Genomic DNA, 20994 nt, shown 5'->3' with positions numbered 1-20994 from the left:
ACACGTTCATGAGTGTTTAAAAGAATCTATTAAAATACCAAAACGAAAAAAGAAGCAGATGAATTTGAAAAGCACAACTGAAAATGAGTGAAAAACGATTTATTAAGCACAAGTGGAAACTATTCATCACATTAAGAAATTTTCAAACCTGTTGAAAGCATAAAATAGTTTAGGATTTTGTAATTAAAGAAACATTTAAGGTCTGAAAAATAAAAGAATAGGAATTTTAAATAGAAAAGATGAAATTAAAGAAAATGAAAGCTCTAATTTATGGTTTTAATAAAAGTATAGCATGTAACAGTAATGTTATGCCTTCATTTTCATAAATTTGCAATTAATTATAATTTACCTACGAGATATTTAAAAAAGAAAAACTATTAAATCATTTCCTTAGAGATCCAATGAATAAATGATTTCAAAATGTCAAATAATAAATACAGTACAGAACCCGTTATCCGGAAATCGGAAAACCAAAAAACCGGAACGAAATTCGGTAAATTTTTCCGCCATTTAAAAAAAAAAACTTTTTTTTTCCTCATAAGATTTAAGGATTTTTCCTTCTTTCTTGAAAGATGTTTACCTTACCATCATTTTGGAAATAATCATTAGTGTATTACTTCATCTTTTTTTCTTCTTTTTAAGATTATTTCCAAATATTTATATTTTTTAATTGCTTTTAACAATTAAAAAAACAGCTTTTTGTAGCGATTCAGAAAACCGGAAAAATCAGTTTTTTGGAATAGCAATGGTCCCGATTGTTCCGGATAATCGGTTCCCTACTGTAGTTTTGTTCTAAGCACTCGAGTTTAGAACATGAACTATTGTATTTTAAGCAAGAAATAAAAATTACACACGAAAATTTCTATTCCTTTCCAGACAAGATTTTTTTTTTTTTTAGAAAGAGAAAAAAAAAACATTTTGAGGTTTTTTAAATTTTGTAGTAATATTGTTTATATTTTGTGGTCACTGTCATATTTTTTGCAGAGAGGATCATGTGTATAAAAATGAAAGGAACGATATGGTTTTAAATAATTAATTTACGATATATAATGTACTACTTTTTTCTGAGTAGTTTTTTAGAAAAAATATTTTATATGGCAAAAGGCAGACTTAAGAAAAGATCATAAAAAAAAGATATCATCTTTTGTTGTTTACAGAATGATAAAACATTACTCTCTAACAAGTAAACGAGAAAGAGATTATGAATTTGAACTCTCTTTTGTTTTTTGACTCATTCTTATAATTTATGTAATTTAAAAATTTTGTGACTTGTGAATAAAATGTTATTTGCTGTCATGTTATACTATCATGCATAACCAAAAAAAATTTTTTTAATAAAAAAAACGGTTCTAAATAATCAATGTATGACAGATGTTAAAAATTTACAGATAACTATTAAGAAATATATATTTTTAAAAAAATGGATGATGAATTGTAATAAGTATGCCCCATTGAGGGAAGCATTTTTACAGCTTTGCCGTCATAGTGGGCAGATGTGAGACGTCCTAAATCTGGACAGCATGACACAGGCTGTAAAATATTTTGTTTTAAACTTGCAACATTATGGTATAAATAAAAAGAGATTTAAAAAATACATGTAAACTATTTTTAAAAAAAATAGAACCAAATTGTATTTGCACATGTCGAAATTCAAACAAGTATACAGTGTGTTAAAAAATAAAGTGGACACTGAGATTTTTAAAAACTGGTCTTCTTTCTGATTCTTTTTTAAAACTAGTCATTTTTTGAAAAAATGGCGTAACCAAAACAAACTAGGTGTAAAAATAAATTCGGTTGAAGTACGCCTAAAGTATACACTAAAATATATGTAGAAAAATTTTGGAATTGATAAATAAAAAATAAACTTTTAAACAACTTCGAGTAGGATGGAAATGCTAACTTGTTTGAAATAGCTGTCCTTATAATTATTTAATTTTGATTTACCTTATGCTAGGGGACATTCCATTTTCACATTCGACTTTTGAAATTTAAATTGTAAAGAGAATTTTATGATCTCCTTAAAAAAATTTTATTAAGTAGCAGTAAAAAAAAAAATTGTACTGCATTGATTTTTTTTAGAAATTAGAGAGTAATAATTATTTTTTTCAAATTAAGAATCTATGCCTTTATCTTACGTACAACTTCGTTTAATATCGCGTGAAGTAATTTAATATACTCAATTCATAATCCCAAGAAACTGAGTCGAAAAGACAAAAACTTCAATGATTTAAAAAATAATAGATGATAATAAAAGTAGACATGTTTTGACCGTCCAATAATTAAAGTTATTAGTCATTCACGCCTGACGAATCTTGGGAATGAAGGCTTTACATTTGAATGCTTAAAACATGTCAACTTTTGTTTCCTCTGCATATATTTTGAAGTCAGTGAAGTTTTTATATCAATTTTACTGTTTTACATTTGGGTGTAGATCATTATTTTGATAAGGATTTTGCTCTCGTAAAAGTAAACCAATGCATTTTAATATTTTAACAGAATTCATGTGGTTTTTGAAAAAGTAAGAGAACCGTAGCATCAATATTGTAATTATATTATTAATAATATATCAATAATATAATTATCTTTAAGTTTAAAATTTTTAGACCAGATATTTTGAGTTAATGAAACTGAATATTTTATCTTTTAAGTTTTTGTGCCACCATTTCNAAAAATTTTTATTAAGTAGCAGTAAAAAAAAAAAAAAATTACTGCATTGATTTTTTTTAGAAATTAGAGAGTAATAATTATTTTTTTCAAATTAAGAATCTATGCCTTTATCTTAGGTACAACTTCGTTCAATATTGCGGGAAGTAATTTAATATACTCAATGAATTATCCCAAGAAATTGAGTCGAAAAGACAAAAACTTCATTGATTTAAAAAATAATAGATGATAATAAAAGTAGACATGTTTTGACCGTCCAATAGTTAAAGTTACTAGTCATTCACGCCTGACGAATCTTGGGAATGCAGGCTTTACATTTGAACGCTTAAAACATGTCAACTTTTGTTTCCTCTTCATATTTTTTAAAGCCAGTGAAGTTTTTATATCAATTTTACTGTTTTACATTTGGGTGTTGATCATTATTTTGATAAGGATTTTGCGCTCGTAAAAGTAAACCTATGCATTTTAATATTTTAACAGAATTCATGTGGTTTTTTGAAAAAGTAAGAGAACCATAGCATCAATATTGTAATTATATTATTAATGATATATCAATAACAAAATTATCTTTAAGTTTAAAATTTTTAGACCAGATATTTTGAGTTAATGAAATTTAATATTTTATATTTTAAGTTTTTGTGCCACCATTACAGTATCTTAAGGACCTTACAAATGCTGTTTAAAAGGAGAATATCGTATCAGATACATATATATAAGAAAAGAAAGAAATCATAGTAGCGCTATTTGGTTATAAATGTAACTTATCGTAATTGAAGAGCATGCTCTGTGACATTTTATGGTGAATTTGCAAAAATAAGTTTTAGAATGTATCGAAACATCAGGATGCCATTTGCAACTCATCTTTATCCAAAGAGTTATGTTTCGGTTTTTCGGTAGTTACTACTACGGATTTCACTATTTTTAATTTGATAATATTTGTAATTTGATGATTTAAATTTGATGATAACTTGCAAAAAGAAGGGAAATAATCAGTGTGTTTTCCCCTACAAAATGCAAGAATGTCGCTAATAATATTAGAATTAAAAAAAATTACCTATTCAATTAAAAAAAAAAATTACATTATTTTTTTCAAAAAAGTTTTTTTTTTGAAGTTGGCGTTTTTGTTACTTTAAATTAGTAACATATATATTTATTATTAAAAGTATCTTTCAGAAAGATATTAGTACTAGAGAGGTATGCCGCAGAAAGCCCGAATAAATTCTGCCACAAGGATAATATTTAAACATTCATAGTAAATTACGAATAAGCAATTTCTCTCATATGTAAATTATTCTGCTGCAAAATGTAAAGTGTCGGATTATGAAGTGGCCATCAAACAAGGTTTGCAAAAAATCATGTTAAAAAATAATAAAATTCAGATTTGTTTGATTCAAATCAAATTTTTTTACAGTTATCAACACCAGTCAGATTTCAAACAATAATAATAATTTTAAAAAAATTATTATTTGACAATAAAAACATTTTAATAAACATAATACTAAAGTTTAAAAGTCAAGTGCAAATTTATAACTGTCATTAATATTATTGAGATAAAGTTAAAATAATCTACTTACAATTTTGGTTCCAACTCTAGTTTGATTTAGAAAAATCAAAATATTAACTTTGTAAAGTAAAACTGCAGAGATAGATATGTACTTTATTTATGTCGCACTAGCGCTGCACAATGCTCTATTGGTTAGGGTCTGGGAAACATCCCTGATGATGATCTGAAGACATGCTATCTCAATTTTGACCCTCTGCAAAGGGGATGGCTCCCCTGCTTTGGTAACCCGACGACCTGCGCTCAAGCACTTTACGGAAGAACAGTTTAACGAGGACTGATACCGCGCACCTTCTGTCACTACGCAGGCTGATCAAAGAGGTCACTCACCTGTGCAAGTGATGCTTGACTTCAGTGTTGTTCTGGAAATTGTGTCCTTATGATCAGTCCACTGCAAAACAAAACTGAATAGAAAAAAAAAGTTTTTTTAAAAATTAACTCTTTTATTTATTAATTTAAAAATTTTTAATTAGAGGTTTACTTGGCATTTTTGTTTCTCTTATACTCTTATTAAGAATCGAATAATTTAGAATATCAGCACAATTGCTTTAAGTTATACTTTTAACTACATTAATACCTAAATTTTGTTTATTTAAAAAAATGGGAAGTTTTTATTAAAAAAATGTGATTATAAATCAGAATTTGTTTGCTTAAAAGATAAATAGCAATTTTTAGATAGAATAATAACAATTATACTAACATAATTAAAATATTAAATCAGGGATGGGGAAACTACGGCCCGCGGGCCAACTGTGGCCCGCCGGAGGATTTTATACGGCCCGCGGATAGAATTTTTATTTGCCGATCAGCGGCAAATATAAACAATATACATTCATTTTATTGTCGACTATGTTTAAAATTATTTCTGTTTTTCCTTTTTTAACAAAGTACTGATGACATTTTTACTTTCTCTATTTTTGTTCTACAAAACATAAATTGATGGAAATAGTTAGCACAGACAGCTTCTATTGGTAAAATGTTGAAAGCAGAAGTTCTTTATAGAATAGCCGTAGATTGGCTCCAACTAGCGTTTGTCTTTCTCGAGGAGCTGACTTATGGAATCTAATATAGGTAAATTGTACTTCACATTTGGCAGACTGCGTATTTTACACTCCAAAGAGCGGACAATCTAACAATCATCTGAAGCAGTTGTTTCTAAATATGCCTAAGTTTGACAAATCATTACCAAAAGCTAGTTTCCAAAATTTAAAATTTCACGCCCAGAAAATCAGTGCTATGTTAGCTTAATCTTATATACGTGAACAAGAGTTTTCAATTATGAACCTTAGAAAAAATTATTTCAGAAGTAGACTAACAGAAAAGGATTTAGCCTTGTTCCTTAAAATAAGCGCATTTCCCTTCGAACCTTAATATAAGGAACTTTTAGAAATGAAATCGCAATTTCCTTCATCCCACTAAATATTTAAATTAAAACTTGTATATCGCTTTTTTTTCTTTCTTAAATTTTGAAAATCTTACTTGGCCCACCAAACATTTTTTTTTCTTGATTTTTGGCCCTCGACCAAAAAAGTTTGCCCATCCCTGTATTAAATGAATAAAAATTTCTAAATATTTCTTCAAAATTTTAAATATATAATTAATTTTCTTAAAAATATGAATTAAATTTTCAATTAAAAAATAAATATTGTTTAAAATTATTTTTCTATATTTATTTATTAATTCTTGATATATAGTTCTTTTAAATAATTTAAGTTAGAGTACAGTATTTATATTTTTCAAGCAATTACAATTTAACTCACTGACAGTTCTGCTCATAAAAAGTCGTATTTTAACTTAGTCTTCTCTAAACAACAAGATCGGTTTTTCCATGTTATTAAACAGGTAAATGGTATATTGGGGAGAAACACATTCTCCCAATTTTGCCCTTTTGTTAAAACTGTCAATAACTTTGTTTTTATTGCTGGTGGTTGATTTCTATGCTTAAATATATGGTCTTAATATAAAAATTATCAACATTAGGTTAATTATGAAATGAATTTTTTCTCATTGTCTTAGGCCAAAGTTTCATTTTGAGAAAATCATCCATGGCTGAAATGTATAGCTAATTATATATCTAATGAACTTTAAAGACAGAGAGACAGTTTGTCAATTAAATATCTAAAGGAGAGTTTAAGTTACTCTGATTAGAACAAATCTTTTTTCATTATTTATGTACAGTGCAAAAAAATAAATGGTTTCCCCTAAATAACTCTAGATATAATGATCAGATCTTCATGTTCTAGGGCTCAATCTTAAGGATTCGAGGAGGTGACCTCAAATACGCTAAAGCTGACGATATTTTTAGTTAGTTAAGAAATCGGACACAAAAACATACTTTGTCTAAATAAACATATCTTTTTTCGACGGATTCGGTTTTCTGACTCCCAAAAAAAAGAGGGTAGCCACAATGTGAGAAATAGGGTCCCCTTAGTTTAGTCGAAAGAATGCTCCATACGTTGGTTCCTTTATTGTTAATTTTACTCTTTACATTCCATACCTCGAGAACTTCTTAAGCAAACTGAAAATTTATTGCACACAATTAAAAAATTCTTTTATCTAAAAATAATTCAACACTCTAATTAACTCTTAGTAAATATTTATAATTATTTTAATTAATAAGAGACGAAAAAATTGTAATTATAAGGTATAAAATTTTTTACATCATTTTTAAGAATGCAATTTGCCATTTGAATGTAATTTTAAATTTTTACATGGAAAATTACATTCTTTAAAATGATGTAAAAAATTGTGTGCCTTACAATTCAATTTTTTTCGACTATTATTAAATAGAATAGTAAATATATCAATATCATCATCATGAATGGCTCGACAGCCCAGGGTGGGCCTTGGACTTCTCAAGAAGTTTTTTCCTGCCAGTGTGTTCCAGTTTTTAAGACCAAAATGTCTTTTTCTCAGCCATCTTGTAAATATTTACTAAACGTTATTTTTTGCATAGAATTATCTTAGGACAAACAAATTTTATAATTGCGAGCAAAAATGTTTCAGTTTCCCAAAAAGTAAAATTTACATAAAGGATTTCTAACTTTGGATCACCCTCCTTACTTAACTTTATGGGAACTATATTTCCTAGATCGCGGCTACCATCCATATTTTGGGAATCAGGAATCCAAATTCGTTGAAAAAAAGGAATATTTATACAGAGAAAGTACGTTTTTGTGTCTGATTTTGCAACTTAAAATATCGTCTGTACTAATTATTTAGCATATTTGAGGTCACCCCCTGGAACCATTGAGATTCAGTCCTAGAACCTGAAGATGTGATTATTAAATCAAAAGTTATACAGAGTGGTCAGTTTTTTTTTGCACTGTACATTAACTACAAATTTACTAAGTTTGAAAAGAACTCATATTCAAATAAACTAATGGGTATAACTATATAAAACTAAATGGGTATAACTGAAATATGTTTATTACTGCAAATTCAGTCATTTTTGAAATGTAATAATTTATCCAGTTCATTATTTTCTTGTAGAAAACTTTTACTATTAATAATATCACATTTTTATAATTTTTTTTATAAATTATATTGTGTAAAAAAGATTTTAGATTTAGACTGAATTTTTTTTTTTGAAAAAAATTCAGTTTATTTAAATTGATTTTTTTGTAAATATTATAATTTATTTAAATCAATGACTTTTTAAAGAAAAATCAAGTGACTTCATGATTTAAATCATGCCATCAAGAGAGAGAAAATGACACTTTAAAACAATAAAATTTATTTATTTCCCCATGCATATTTTTACAAAAATTTCGACAAATAGAGAATAAACAATGCTGTTACAAAGTTGATAAATTTATTCATTACATATTGTTTTACTTAGCATCACAGTCTACAATAATATTAATTTTGTTTAAATTCAACCATTTGTGTTTCTCCTTTCTAAAACTATATGCAAAGAGTAGAGCATAAATTTACAAGAAATAGTTAAAGACCTACATTACTTGCCTATTATTCCCTTCAAGTTATAAATTCGAAATTCTGCTTAAACTAACAATTGTCACCACTGTCTACAATATTTATTTCTCGCTAAAACTTAGCAAAAAGTAGAACTGAAATTTACAAGAAATAGAAAAAAGTCATGAATTTTTTTTTTCTTTCCTGTTTTAATTATAAATTTAGAATTCTAGAAAAAGTGATTGAACAATCTATTCTTTGCTTACACATATATTTATTTGACATCTCAGTTTGCAATAATATTTATTATGTTTAAATTTTGTCTTTTGTGTTTTTTCCTCTTAAAATAATGGCAAAGGAAATTAACATAAATTTATGAGAAACAGGAAACAGTCACATTTCAATTGTTTTTGTTTTGATAATATGATTAATTAGAAACAGAAACAAAATAAAGTGATTTAATAATTTCTTCCTTATTCTTTACAAATATGCAAGAAAATAACACAAATTACCTTTTTTTAAAAAACAAATATCTATTTAAGATTGGAAAGGAATAAATTTTATGGCACCAAATCCAATTATTTATCAAGAATACATATAAACCAAGAATATAGTTAATTAGGCAAAAAGTACCCACAACTATCCAGCACTAATAAAATAAACATTTGTGCAAGAAAATGATAACTATTAGTTTAGATGTTAGAATTTAAAAAAAAAAAAACATAACTAAAGAGATTTACATATTTTACTGATTTATGAATCTTAACATTTCATCAAAATACGTAAATTTATAATTTTTAATATTAAAGTATAAAATTTTAATAGCATAAATGAAATACATACAAAATACTCTGATTTTCAACAATAAATAAAAAGCACCATACCACAAAAATGTGCTGATTTTTGTAAAGAGAAAGTAAAGCAATATTAAGTACAGCAACAAAGCTAGAATGTATAACAGTAATAAAATACTTATGTACAATAAACAATAATCACGATGCATCACAATTTAACATTCCTTGAACCAATCCAACAATCAAAATTGTGCTTCTATCACTAATACTAAAACTTCTCATCTATCTCTACAAGGTATGAATATTTCTTTTCATTATTTAATACTACATTTGGAGCATAGAAAGGGTCAGATTTTACAACTTTTTCAAAAGACAATCCTCCACTATCAAATGAATGAAGCTTATCGAGAAATCGTTCGACCGTAGACGAATTAGCTTCGAGCTTCAAAACTGGCATATTAAATGATTTCAGTTCAGTTTGGCGTGCTTTTATGCAACTGTCTTTGCAGCAAACATTACAATGCCAACCACTGGGAGCATCGATACTTCCGACAGTCCACATTTTTAATGGCCAATTATTTTTTTCAAAACTTTTTGCGTCTTGAGAGTGGCAATTGTTTGAAAACAATTTGCTCACTTCAAAGTTGCACATGGAAGAAAGAAACTGAAATGTGCAACCCAATGGTCGGAAAGGCACGAGCTTTGCATCGGTGCTATTGCTTTTCATGCGCATTGAAAACTTAAAAAGCAAAGGCCTAAGCTCGAAGAAAAATGGTTCGGGAAAACCGTCGTAGAGTTTTAAAAACAGTAATACGTCTTTGGTGATAATGGATGATGCTCGTTGAAAGATAAAAATATCATCTGGACGGAAATCAGATAATCTTTTCCAACCAATGTCCCATAAACTCTTCAACATCAATACAGTGTCTTCCACTTCCAATTTATTTGAGACATTCACCTGAAAAGGAATTATTTTACTTTGCCATTCTGCAAATTGTCCGTTTTCAAACCTATTTAAAACAGAAAGCTTTTGATTGGATTGCTCAATAGTCAAATACAAGTCTATAACTGAAAAGCTGTTGTAAACATTAATGTCCAATATGTCTTGATAATCATCAACAACAAACGAGGAGATTATTCGACGAGGCTTCTCTCTTCGCCTAATCTCGATGTTCGCATTCTTGCCTTCTTGTAGAAAATCAGATTTCCAAACTGCAGAGGGAATGCCACAATCTAACCCAAACCAGTTATCCAAACAAATGCATTTCTTCCGCTTTTGAGAGTCAATAAGGTCAATGCCATAAAGGAAACACCATGCCTTTTTCGTCACTTCAGCATAAAAGGGTGCCATGTCTTTTGACTGAAGTAGGGGTATATGGTATACAGAAACATTGTATATTGGTAAAGGAACTGTCTTGGCGATAACTGGTTTTGATGATTGATAATAAAAATATGATATATTTGAACTTTTGTATAAGTATAACCAAATTATGAGGATATTGATAGCAGCAAAAATGACAAATACTTTCTTTCCTTGTCTTGGTTTGAATGGCAAACATTTCAACCAGTTTTCTTCCTTTTCCTGTAAAAAACAAGTCAGAGGATCCTTAACAAATGATTTTAACTATTTCACATAGAAAAAATAATCTTGATAAATTTTACTTTTTCATAAATATAAAAAAAAAGTCTTTTAATTCAAAATATAGATTAAAATAAATTATCTATGTACAACATCTATAAGAATATAATACATCAAAATTTATAAGAATATAATAAGTATCCTGGAAATTGATGCACAAAAAAAATAAATTAGTTAATAATTCCAATTTGCTAGCACAGTAGAATAAACTATTTTATTTATTATTTTTTTTAAATAGCCAACACTTAAAAAAATACATTTTAAAAAAGTTGAATTTACTTGCATTGGCAACTTTATCGCCTGCGCTGTTTAAATGGAAAAATACAAAAAATATTTAAAATAAGTGAAGAAAAGACAAATTATATTTCATTTTGAATTTCACTTCTTTCAATCAATTAAATACTCCCAAACTATATTCATTGCTGAACAAATAAAAAAAATAGTGTAATGTTAAAGTAGAAGAATGTCTGACATTCAAGCCAACTGTATTAGTAACAAGCCTGGTCAAGCCAACTGTAATCACTAAGAATCCCTGAGGCAGAATCGCGGAGAGATGTTCGCAGAACATTATAGAGTTCTTGCAGAAAGATTTTTATTTTTGTAAGAAAAAATTTTGGTTTCCTTTTCTGCAGAAATTTTACACGTAAAATTTGAATTGTCCATTTAAATAATCACTTTTTGTCATGTTCAATTTATGCCAACAGTATTGTATATCTATGTAGTGTTTCGATTGTATTTTCAGTAGTTAATGATTTTCACACGGTTTTTAATTATCCGGATATATTTCAGACGATATTGGAAATTCCAATCGTGCATTTGAATATTTACTTTTTAAGGCAATGATTCTATCGTGTTTTGATTTGGTAACTATTGCTTTTGATTTCTATATAGTTTTTAAAATATGATATTTTTTTATTTCAACAATCAAATCTTGGAACAAAACACACATTTGAAAAAAAACCTTTTTGAACAGTCCGATTCGCATCATTTTGTCTTCTATCTGCTTTTTGGAGATTACTGCTACGGATTTCATGATTTTTAATTTTTTTTTTCAATGTGATGATGATTTGCAAAATGTGATAAAGCAAATAATTAGTGTGTTTTTCTCCCGAACAAAATGCAAAAATATCGCCCGTAATATTAAAATAAAAAAGTATGACATATTCAATTAAAATAATTACGTTTTTGCTTTTTGTAAATAAAGCGTCTTTGCTACCTTAATTTAGTCTTTGTTATTATTGAAATTATCTTGCAGAAAGATATGAGAGCTAGATAGTTCTGAAAGTAAACTTCCCAAAACCTAGCAACCATTATAGCGCAGGATCTGACATGAAAACCTGTGCTAAAACAATTTAGACATACTTTGGAGTTAAAGAAGTATATCTTTCTTTTTTTACATAATTTTATACCATACTAACTTGTTCATTTTTTAATGGATAGAATTTTTATTAAAATTATGTTTTTTAAACTTAGCAAAAACATTTCACAAATTCCTTTTAAATAAATGTTTAATTTGTTAATTTTTATCAATATTTTTACATACTTTAATAACATTAGTAGACTTTACTTATTTTAGACAAAAACCAGGAATATTTTACAAAAATAAATTACAAAAACTAAAATTTGAAATGATTACTATATAGGTAGTTATCAAAAATAAAACTGGATTAACAAGTAAATTTGCTTTCATGCCTTTATACCATAATGAAATATTCCTCAGCAGTGCCTCTTAAATAAAATCCAAAAAAACATGTACCTACTACTTGAACCAACATATTTTAAAATTTAAATAAATATGTCACAAACTTTGTTTTGCAATCTCTTACTTTATAGGATAGAGGCATAAAACTTTCTGAACTATATATATTGACACTAGTGGTATTTGGGAAAAGATTTCCATATATGTACAAATGACAAAATAATCACAAATTTTTGGCAACTTTTAGGCTATAGTATGCAAGAAAGCGAAAAAAAAAAGGGGGGAAAGATCACAGAAAGTGTATATAACTTGTAGCCCCCCTTGAGCGAACCTCAAAATACTTTTCTAAATTTTTACATACGAAAATTCCCTTTGCTGTCTTGATGATTGTACTGATATGGAAATATTTCTATAACTCGTTACCTAAATATTCAAAGATAGGTGATACGGTATTAAGCTCTCTACAGCAACTGGAAACAGATAAGTACCTTTCGTTTAGCAGAGGACTTTCCGTGTGCTGTTACTGCATAATATTTGCATTAGTTCAAATGAGTTATTCATTTGGTTGGTTACGTTAGCAATTACATCAACTAAATGTAATATGTTCTCAATGAGTATATTGAATTGCAGTTCCCGTATCGCAAGAGAAAACAGTTATGTTATATGTACATTATTTAGAATATTATGCAAGTGAGCACATTTTTTAATCTGGAATATACAAAAATAATTAGATATGAAGGAAAGATTTTCTTATCGTGATCTGCAGCAGAATAATTGCCAAATATTGGTAACTTCTAAACAGCGGCCCATAAATATCTAAAAAAAAAACATGACAGAAGGGGACTAGTTCAGGGGAGATTTCCATATCGTGATCTGTAGCAGAATAATTTCCAAGCCTTGGCAACTTCCAGGCAGTGGCCATGAGAAACTAAAAAACAAAAAAAAACAGACATCAAAGAAAGGGGCTAACTTGAAAGGTATAACGCGCAGCCCTCCCCAGACAAAAAACAACATACTTTTTTTAAAAAAAATTGCAGGTGTAAAATCTATTTGTCATTTTGGCGATTGTAGTTGGCATGACAGGTCACGATACAGAAATATCCCCCAATTCAAACCTCTAAAGGCTTTTTTTTTTAATTTCAAGTTAAAAATGAATTTGGCACCTTAGCGATTGTAGTTGACGCGGCAGACTACAATACGAAAATAATCCTGGAATGAAACAGAAAAAACCAGGAATAAAAGTCAAACAAGCACTATTGAGCCGTGATAGCTCAAGGGATAGAGCGTTCGCCTACCATTGAGATGAACCGGGTTCGAACCCCAGGGATGGCTGGTCGATACGAATTCCGCATCCGGCCTGCACCGAACACAGTGCTGACGTGAAATATCCTCAGCGGTAGACGGACCATGGGTTAGAGTTCTCTTGCTGTCGGGCTAACCGAGGGAGGTTCTCGTGGTCTTCCTCCCCATGTTACGCAAATGCCAGTTAGTTCTATCAAAGAGTAAAAGTCCTCCACAAAGGCATAATATCTCCTAAAACATGTTACAGGAGTTCCATTGTCTTCTGTATTGGGTTCAAAATTACAAGGATACGTAGTTGAACGTTAGTAGTCGTAAACCCAAAAATTGGGTCGCCTGTTCAACGACGGTTATATATACATAAAAAAAAAAAGCACTATTGTGCCTAATATTCTGCTTGCAATCTGTAGGTCGAGACGAAAATAAACTATTACAAAATACGGAAGTTAAAATAAAGTTGAAACATCGAAGGATTGATTTTTTTCTTCTTTCTTAGACAAGTTAAGTTTCTGCAATTTTAAAATTCAAATGTACACTTATTTTCCCGAATAGTTTTGTCTTTATAACTTATATTAATATGTTCTACTGCCAAACAAAATACCGAAGATGAAAAAAAGTCCATAATATGATAAAAAATTCAAATTAAGATCAGGGTTAAAAAAACCTACCATTAAAACTTTTCAAAAGGTCCAGTCATTAAAATTTAAAAAACAGAATTCAAATATAAGTATTTTGCTTTATAATAAACATGAATAATTAACTTGTTTAAATACTTTTCTTCAATACTTAAACTATAAGAATACTTCAAAGCAGAATTTCTTTTAAAAAAAATATATATAAATATTTATGTTTACAGCGGCAAGCTTTACTGTTGCCAACTTAAAATCATGAAAGTAGAAAAAGTGCACAAAATGAGAATCGTCAGTCAATTTTTCTGTTGATGGATTTTTGGATCATTCAATCCGCAGCCAGCTCTACTTGCAATCCTATCAATTTATCAATTGTTGATTAAAGGGCCAATTAAATCAATGCAGCTGGCGATAAAAGCTGTTTTTTATTATTCATTAATAAAGTCATTTGACGAATTGAGATTATCATATAGAAAAGCTGCTTAAATTATAACCTTATTACTAATATTTTATGATTCTCGTCTGCCTTAAGCTAATACATTATATATTTTTTATCGTTAATATGTTATCACTTCCATCTAACCCAACTTGATGTTATGATTGTTTATATTTCCACAATGATCAGCTGTATCAAATAACAATTTTATATATTCACCATCATATGTATATATATAGGTGGTAATTTTTTGGGACATGTCACTCTATAGTGTTTACTGCTTTTATTTGTGATAGCTTAATATAAATTATTAAAACATGTGTATGTCAATTGAGTGCCAAATTCAAAGTATATGCTTAAAATCATGTAAGATAAGATTTTCCTTACTTCATGTTTCGCTTTTGACTTTATGTTTACAAATAATTAGCTGTGTTGGAGCAGGCCTTCACACAAATGAATTTGCTGTACAAATTCCTGATGGAGAAGATGCAGCAAATGAAATTGCATCAAAATATGGATTTATTAACAAAGGCCAGGTAATTCAATTTTGAAAATTGTGAGATGTATTATGTTTTTGAGTTTGTAAGCCTTGTTTCGACATTTTTTTTCCTAATGTTTCTCATTCGTGCCTTTTTATGCATAGGGTGTGCATATTTTAGAGTTATTTTAAAATGTTACAAGCATTATTTGTAAATTTACTGGAAGTAAAAAGGATTTTGAATGAAAATGATTTACAATAAGATGTGGTAAGATTGTATCACCAGAACTGGTCATTTTTTGCCTTAGCTTTATTTTTGTCACTTCTTGATTGAAATAAATGAAATGAAATTGTGTTCATTCTAACTGTGTTTTGAAAAGAAGTGAGAAAATTTGCATGTTAATACCTGCTCCAAATGAATCTCTAAATTTTGGTACCTACATGTAATAAACATGAAAAATTGAATAAATAAATATCAGAGAAAGAGATTAACTTGAATTCACCACCAAGCAAACCTCTAAATATATATATTTTTTAAGCTTTCACAAGGAAAGAAACTGTTTGGCCCCTTGGTGATTGTAATTGGTATGAACAGTGTAATTGGTATGGATTGAAATTAGTATGGCCAGTAAAAATTATCCCCAAAGAGGTAATTATTCTTCTCATGGGGCCATAAAAGAAAAATAACCATACTATTATTAATACTAGTGATAATTAAGTAATTGTGGTTATAGGGTACTACTTGTATGGTACTGGTTATAGATATTTAATGTATTAGGTAGGTATTTAATGTGAGTATTATGATAATAGGTTTTTACAGTCCTTCAAAACATTAAAGTGATACAAATGCATTTTTCAAAAAATTTTGATGTATAGACTCAATTGTGGGATTTAAAATTTTTATATGCATTATATATATTAGAAATATTGAATCATCTTTATTGCAAATAAAAATTAGAGAGGGACTAACATACCACATTGATTTATTAATTCTTTTGCTGCACATCAGAATTTGTAATTGTTTGATTTCAGAAGTTGTTAAGATGAGATGCAATATTTAACATAGTAGTGGTGTAATATCTAAAGCATAGCGATATGGGAAACATTAATTTCCACCTTTAAAGAAATTATTATAAAACCTGTAGTTTGCAGCTAAAGCCCTTTTGTGTTTGGCTAGCCCTTTTGTGTTGGAAATAAAGTATTTCCATTAGCTATTGAATTGGATTCTACAAAGTCTTTTTTTTTTCTTACATAATAAACCCTGTCCAATGTATTTATAAAAAAATGATCATATTATAAACTTTTAAAGGTTACTATTAAACAAATCATTAATTTTCATACTTAGTAGAATCTTAGTTAAGAAACGCTTAAAATATATCAGCATTAGAATAAAGACATTTCCTAAAGCTATTTTTCTAATCTTTAGTTTTAGTTATTTATTATACACATCATTATATTGAAATTAATTTCTATGTTAATATTAGTGTAGAAATTAAAGAAAATTTAATTACCAACCATAAATACCTGTCCTCACTAAAATATTTCACATAAAATAATCTTGAATAAGATATTTTTTTATTATATATTTAAAGTCTGCAAAAATTTTCGCTAGTTACTTGTTTACTTGTCTCTATTTGAATTTTTGTTTTAAATGATTTATTTATTATTAAAAATATGATAACTAATTCATTATTAAAGATAAACAATGTAATTTATTTATTAATTCATTATTTATGAATTAATATTATTTACTATTATAATATAACAAACTCATTGTTATTAAAAGTAACTAATTTTGAAAATCATACTTAGAAATTTAAGAAACAAAATAAATTTAACAGATGTAATTTTAACATTTTTGTAACCTAATTAAATTATGCAAATGAAGCTTTATATAAATTAAATTTTTTAGCTACGCCTTATTATGTTTTAATTAGCAGATTAAATATTACATAGTTATCTTAAGTAAGTTATTATATTGAAAAAAAATTTACAATTTAAAAATATAAACATTTTAAATATTAAAGATTATGAAGAATGTTTAACAATCACAGTCATGTGGAGAAAAACTGAGTAAAACACACAAAAGAAAAATTAAAGCAACATGTCATCCTTTTACATTGAATTTTCCGTTATCGGTTGCAGGTTTGGAAAACAATTGATCACTATTTTATCGTAACTGAGTTGAATTTTAGTGGTCCCGACCGAATAAGTTCAAATCTTGGATTATGCATTATTCCTTTTTCAATACATAAACCTGTATTCTACGCAAGCGTTTTTAGAAGGGTTGCCCGCCCTTCGTGTCCTTTGATACGCCATTCCTTAAAAACTTTCTTTTTATTCATATGCCATTAAAAAAAACAATTTACTGTTAAAAAAATAATTACTCAGTGGTAAAATTATCTATGCTTATAGGTTTGATTCTGATTTCTATTACAAACATTAATTTTGTTAGGATTTTCTTTAACTGGTTTAATTTTTATAAGTTTATCTTTTTTCAGGTAGAGGGGTTATTAATTAACTTTTTAAGAGATTTTAATTTTTTTTTTCTAAAAGTGCTCCTTTAAATGTTCATTTTCTCATAATTTTCTGTTTAAATTATAAAAAAAGTTTTCAAGTTTTTTATCCATTAATCATTTATTTTAGTTTACTTTTTTGAAGAAAAAAAAATTGTGCTTAGTGATTGTCTTTTAGTGAAGGTCTTTTAGATCTTTAATTATTTTTTATAAACTACAAATTTTCTCTTAATTTGATAATGAGTGAGAATTATTTTTCTGAAATATACACATAAAATAGTATAAGATTGCACTTACAATTTTTTTTACTGTGTTAAGTAAGTGCCCTTTCAAGACTCAAAAGTGTCCTTTTCTGTGACGAAGCTCCCTGCCTTTTTTATTCCTAGGGAAATCTCTGCATAAACATAAAACTTGCAACGATTTTTATCTAATAAGAAATAGTAAAATATCATTTTTATTTAGTGTGGATCTGTTTCAGGGATAGAATATCCAAATATTTAATAGTTACTTTTATTTTAGATTGGATCTTTGAAGGGATATTACCTTTTTGAGCATCACGCTATTGAGAAAAGATCATTATCACCTAGTTTATTTCACTCAGAGCAGCTGCAAAATGATCCTTCGGTAATATTTTACTTTTCTGTTTTTTTGTTCCTTTTTATATTTACTATTTTTTATTGAAAATTTTAGTAGAAGAACATGTGAAGTGACATTTTAGTGAAGATAAAAAAATCCCGCTTTATAATGTATGGAAACATGAAGAATTTCCAAAGCATAATTTTTGTTGAAAACAGTCTACTTGAACTTGATCTTCCACTAAATCATCAATTGCATTGAAATATTTGCATCATTTCAACATAACATTTCCAGACTTAAAATGCATATAATTTTAGATAATAAAAAAACGCAGTTTTAAAATTTTTTTCATATCCAAATCTCGCTGTTACAAATTTGTTATGTCTGTATTATATTTTCGAACAGAATTTGTTATAACAGAATATTTTCTGAGTATTTATGTACTATCCCCTCGACCATTTTCGTCAAATCTGAAAAGAAATATAGAAATGAGATATTTAAATATTATCTCATTTTTTGCATGCGATTAGTTATATTCATATTTTGACAAATTTTTTATACTCATTTACTATATTAAATTNGGATCTGTATCAGGGATAGAATATCCAAATATTTAATAGTTACTTTTATTTTAGATTGGATCTTTGAAGGGATATTACCTTTTTGAGCATCATGCTATTGAGAAAAGATCATTATCACCTAGTTTATTTCACTCAGAGCAGCTGCAAAATGATCCTTCGGTAATATTTTACTTTTCTGTTCTTTTGCTCCTTTTTATATTTACTATTTTTTATTGAAAATTTTAGTAGAAGAACATGTGAAGTGACATTTTAGTGAAGATAAAAAAATCCCGCTTTATAATGTATGGAAGCATGAAGAATTTCCAAAGCATACTTTTTGTTGAAAACAGTCTACTTGAACATGATCTTCCACTAAATCATCAATTGCATTGAAATATTTGCATCATTTCGGCATAACTTTCCAGACTTAAAATGCATATAATTTTAGATAATAATAAATAAAAAAAATTAAAAAAAAAAAACAGTTTTAAAATTTTTTTTTTATCCAAAATGCGCTGTTACAAACTTGTTATGTTTGTAACAGAATATTTTCTGAGTATTTATGTACTATCCCCTCGGCCATTTTCGTCATATCTGAAAAGAAATATAGAAATGAGATATTTAAATATTATCTCATTTTTTGAATGCGATAAGTTATATTCATATTTTGACAACTTTTTTTTTACTCATTTTCATTTACTATATTAAATTAATATTGAAGAAAACCAAAATGACTTTGAAGCAGTGTTGGCAAAAATTATTACCAGAATAATACATAAGCACCAGTTTTTAAAAGATCTTAAATTGCTTAAAGGTCAATAAATATTGCAAATTTATCTTAAATTATATTAAGTCAGCAAATTTTATATCATAATGACAGAATTGCCATTAGTTTTAAGAAAATTTCTATTATAGTGTTAAGTTTTAAAGTGTAATATTTTAGAGAAATTTATTTATTAAATAATGCTGTTTTATTTTTGTAATTTAGGTTCAATGGTGTGAACAGCAAGAAGTCAGGAAGAGAGTTAAAAGAAGTACTTCAAACTCTTTTACTGGATTCAAGGATCCCCTATATTCAGAGCAATGGTTTCTTGTAAGTGTATTGCTGTTGGTGTTGTTTCTTTCCCCCCTCAAAAATTAAATTATATTGCTTGCATATATTTATCTATTATTTTAAAGTACTTTTGCACATTAGTCTGTGAGCATAAATTATTTTGATGCTAAATTTCATCATTGCGACAAAAGCTTGCTACCTGTTATTTTTGCTTAGTTTTATAAAATTAAATCATGCAGCTTTTCTTTAAAAATGTGCTTTTGCATGAACATGTTTCTCCGGGAACCTCCGGGATGTTTCCCAGACCGTCGCCAATAGCCCATTGTGCAGCTCTAGTGCGACGTAAAGTAACAACAACAACAGCATGAACATTTGTTTAATTTATTTTTTTAGCATGGTGGAGGCTTTGGTGGTAATGACATGAATGTCATTCCCGCATGGATGGAAGGATACTCGGGAAAAGGAGTTGTCGTCAGCATTTTGGATGATGGTATACAAAGTAATCACCCTGATTTGGTTCAAAATTATGTAAGTTTATCTGTTTTTGCCTATTTGTAATTCTTTATGTGCTTGCAATTTATCTGTTTGAATTTTCATATGTTTGTATTACTTTTCTTACTAATACAGTAGAGAACCAATTAACTGGGATGCTTGAGACCATCGCTATCCCGGATGTCTGGATTTTCCGGTTTTTTGGATCCGCCAAAAGTGACAAGGAAAAAGTGAAACACACTTTAAAATAAGAAAAAAAAGGAAAAGATCTAAAAAATTTTTAAAAAACTAATTTTTGAAAAATAATATTTAAAAGGATAAAAATATTTGCAAGTTTGGACAAGAAAAACAAGTTTAAAAAATACAAAATTCGCATATTTATTTTTTGATAGTAATTAAAATCCCAAAATTAACTAATATAAAACAGAACCAATAATTAAAAAACGCAATATATTTCATACCTAATTATACAGGGGGGGGGCGATGAATGGAAAACTTATTAATCTAAATAAAAACAACACTTGAAAATTATCGAACGGAAAAGATATTTAAAAAAGGCACTAACATAAATATTAAAACCTGGAACAAGGCAGGATACTATAAGATCAACAGAATTTTAAAAAAAATTATGATAAAATGTATGAATAAAAAGAATTAATTTATTGAGTGCGAAATTTATCGC

The 20994-nt window shown here is 27.8% G+C and overlaps 3 protein-coding genes across 4 annotated transcripts in view; 1 reads left to right on the top strand and 2 right to left on the bottom strand.

Moving 5' to 3' along the window:
* The window catches only part of LOC107451246 (SPRY domain-containing protein 3), a 134484-nt gene that overhangs the window by 97392 nt on the left and 16098 nt on the right, over nt 1–20994 (bottom strand). The gene's annotated exons all lie outside the window — the stretch shown is intronic.
* On the bottom strand, nt 7945–14450 carry LOC107451250 (beta-1,4-mannosyl-glycoprotein 4-beta-N-acetylglucosaminyltransferase). Its single transcript, XM_016067290.3, has 2 exons — nt 14240–14450; nt 7945–10516 (listed from the first exon to the last, which is right to left on the bottom strand). Exons 1-2 carry the CDS (start codon nt 14240–14242, stop codon nt 9203–9205), a joined length of 1317 nt encoding a protein of 438 aa, XP_015922776.1. The 5' UTR covers nt 14243–14450; the 3' UTR covers nt 7945–9202.
* LOC107451230 (furin-like protease 2) overlaps nt 14575–20994 on the top strand; it is a 39491-nt gene continuing 33071 nt past the window's right edge. Inside the window, exons 1-4 of one of the 2 annotated variants that reach the window (XM_043043053.2) lie at nt 14575–15172; nt 18842–18946; nt 19755–19859; nt 20214–20348. In XM_043043053.2, the coding sequence (XP_042898987.1) occupies nt 14954–15172; nt 18842–18946; nt 19755–19859; nt 20214–20348 (564 nt within the window). In that variant the 5' untranslated portion in view covers nt 14575–14953. Of the gene's footprint in view, nt 15173–18149; nt 18255–18841; nt 18947–19754; nt 19860–20213; nt 20349–20994 lie in introns of both variants that reach the window. The other variant, XM_043043052.2, reaches the window with a different exon arrangement.

This window comes from Parasteatoda tepidariorum, chromosome 10 (genome assembly GCF_043381705.1).
Source record: "Parasteatoda tepidariorum isolate YZ-2023 chromosome 10, CAS_Ptep_4.0, whole genome shotgun sequence".
Taxonomy (NCBI): domain Eukaryota; kingdom Metazoa; phylum Arthropoda; class Arachnida; order Araneae; family Theridiidae; genus Parasteatoda; species Parasteatoda tepidariorum.
The sequence above is the reverse complement of the archived record's forward strand: the minus strand, read 5'-3'. Positions and strand labels throughout refer to the sequence as shown.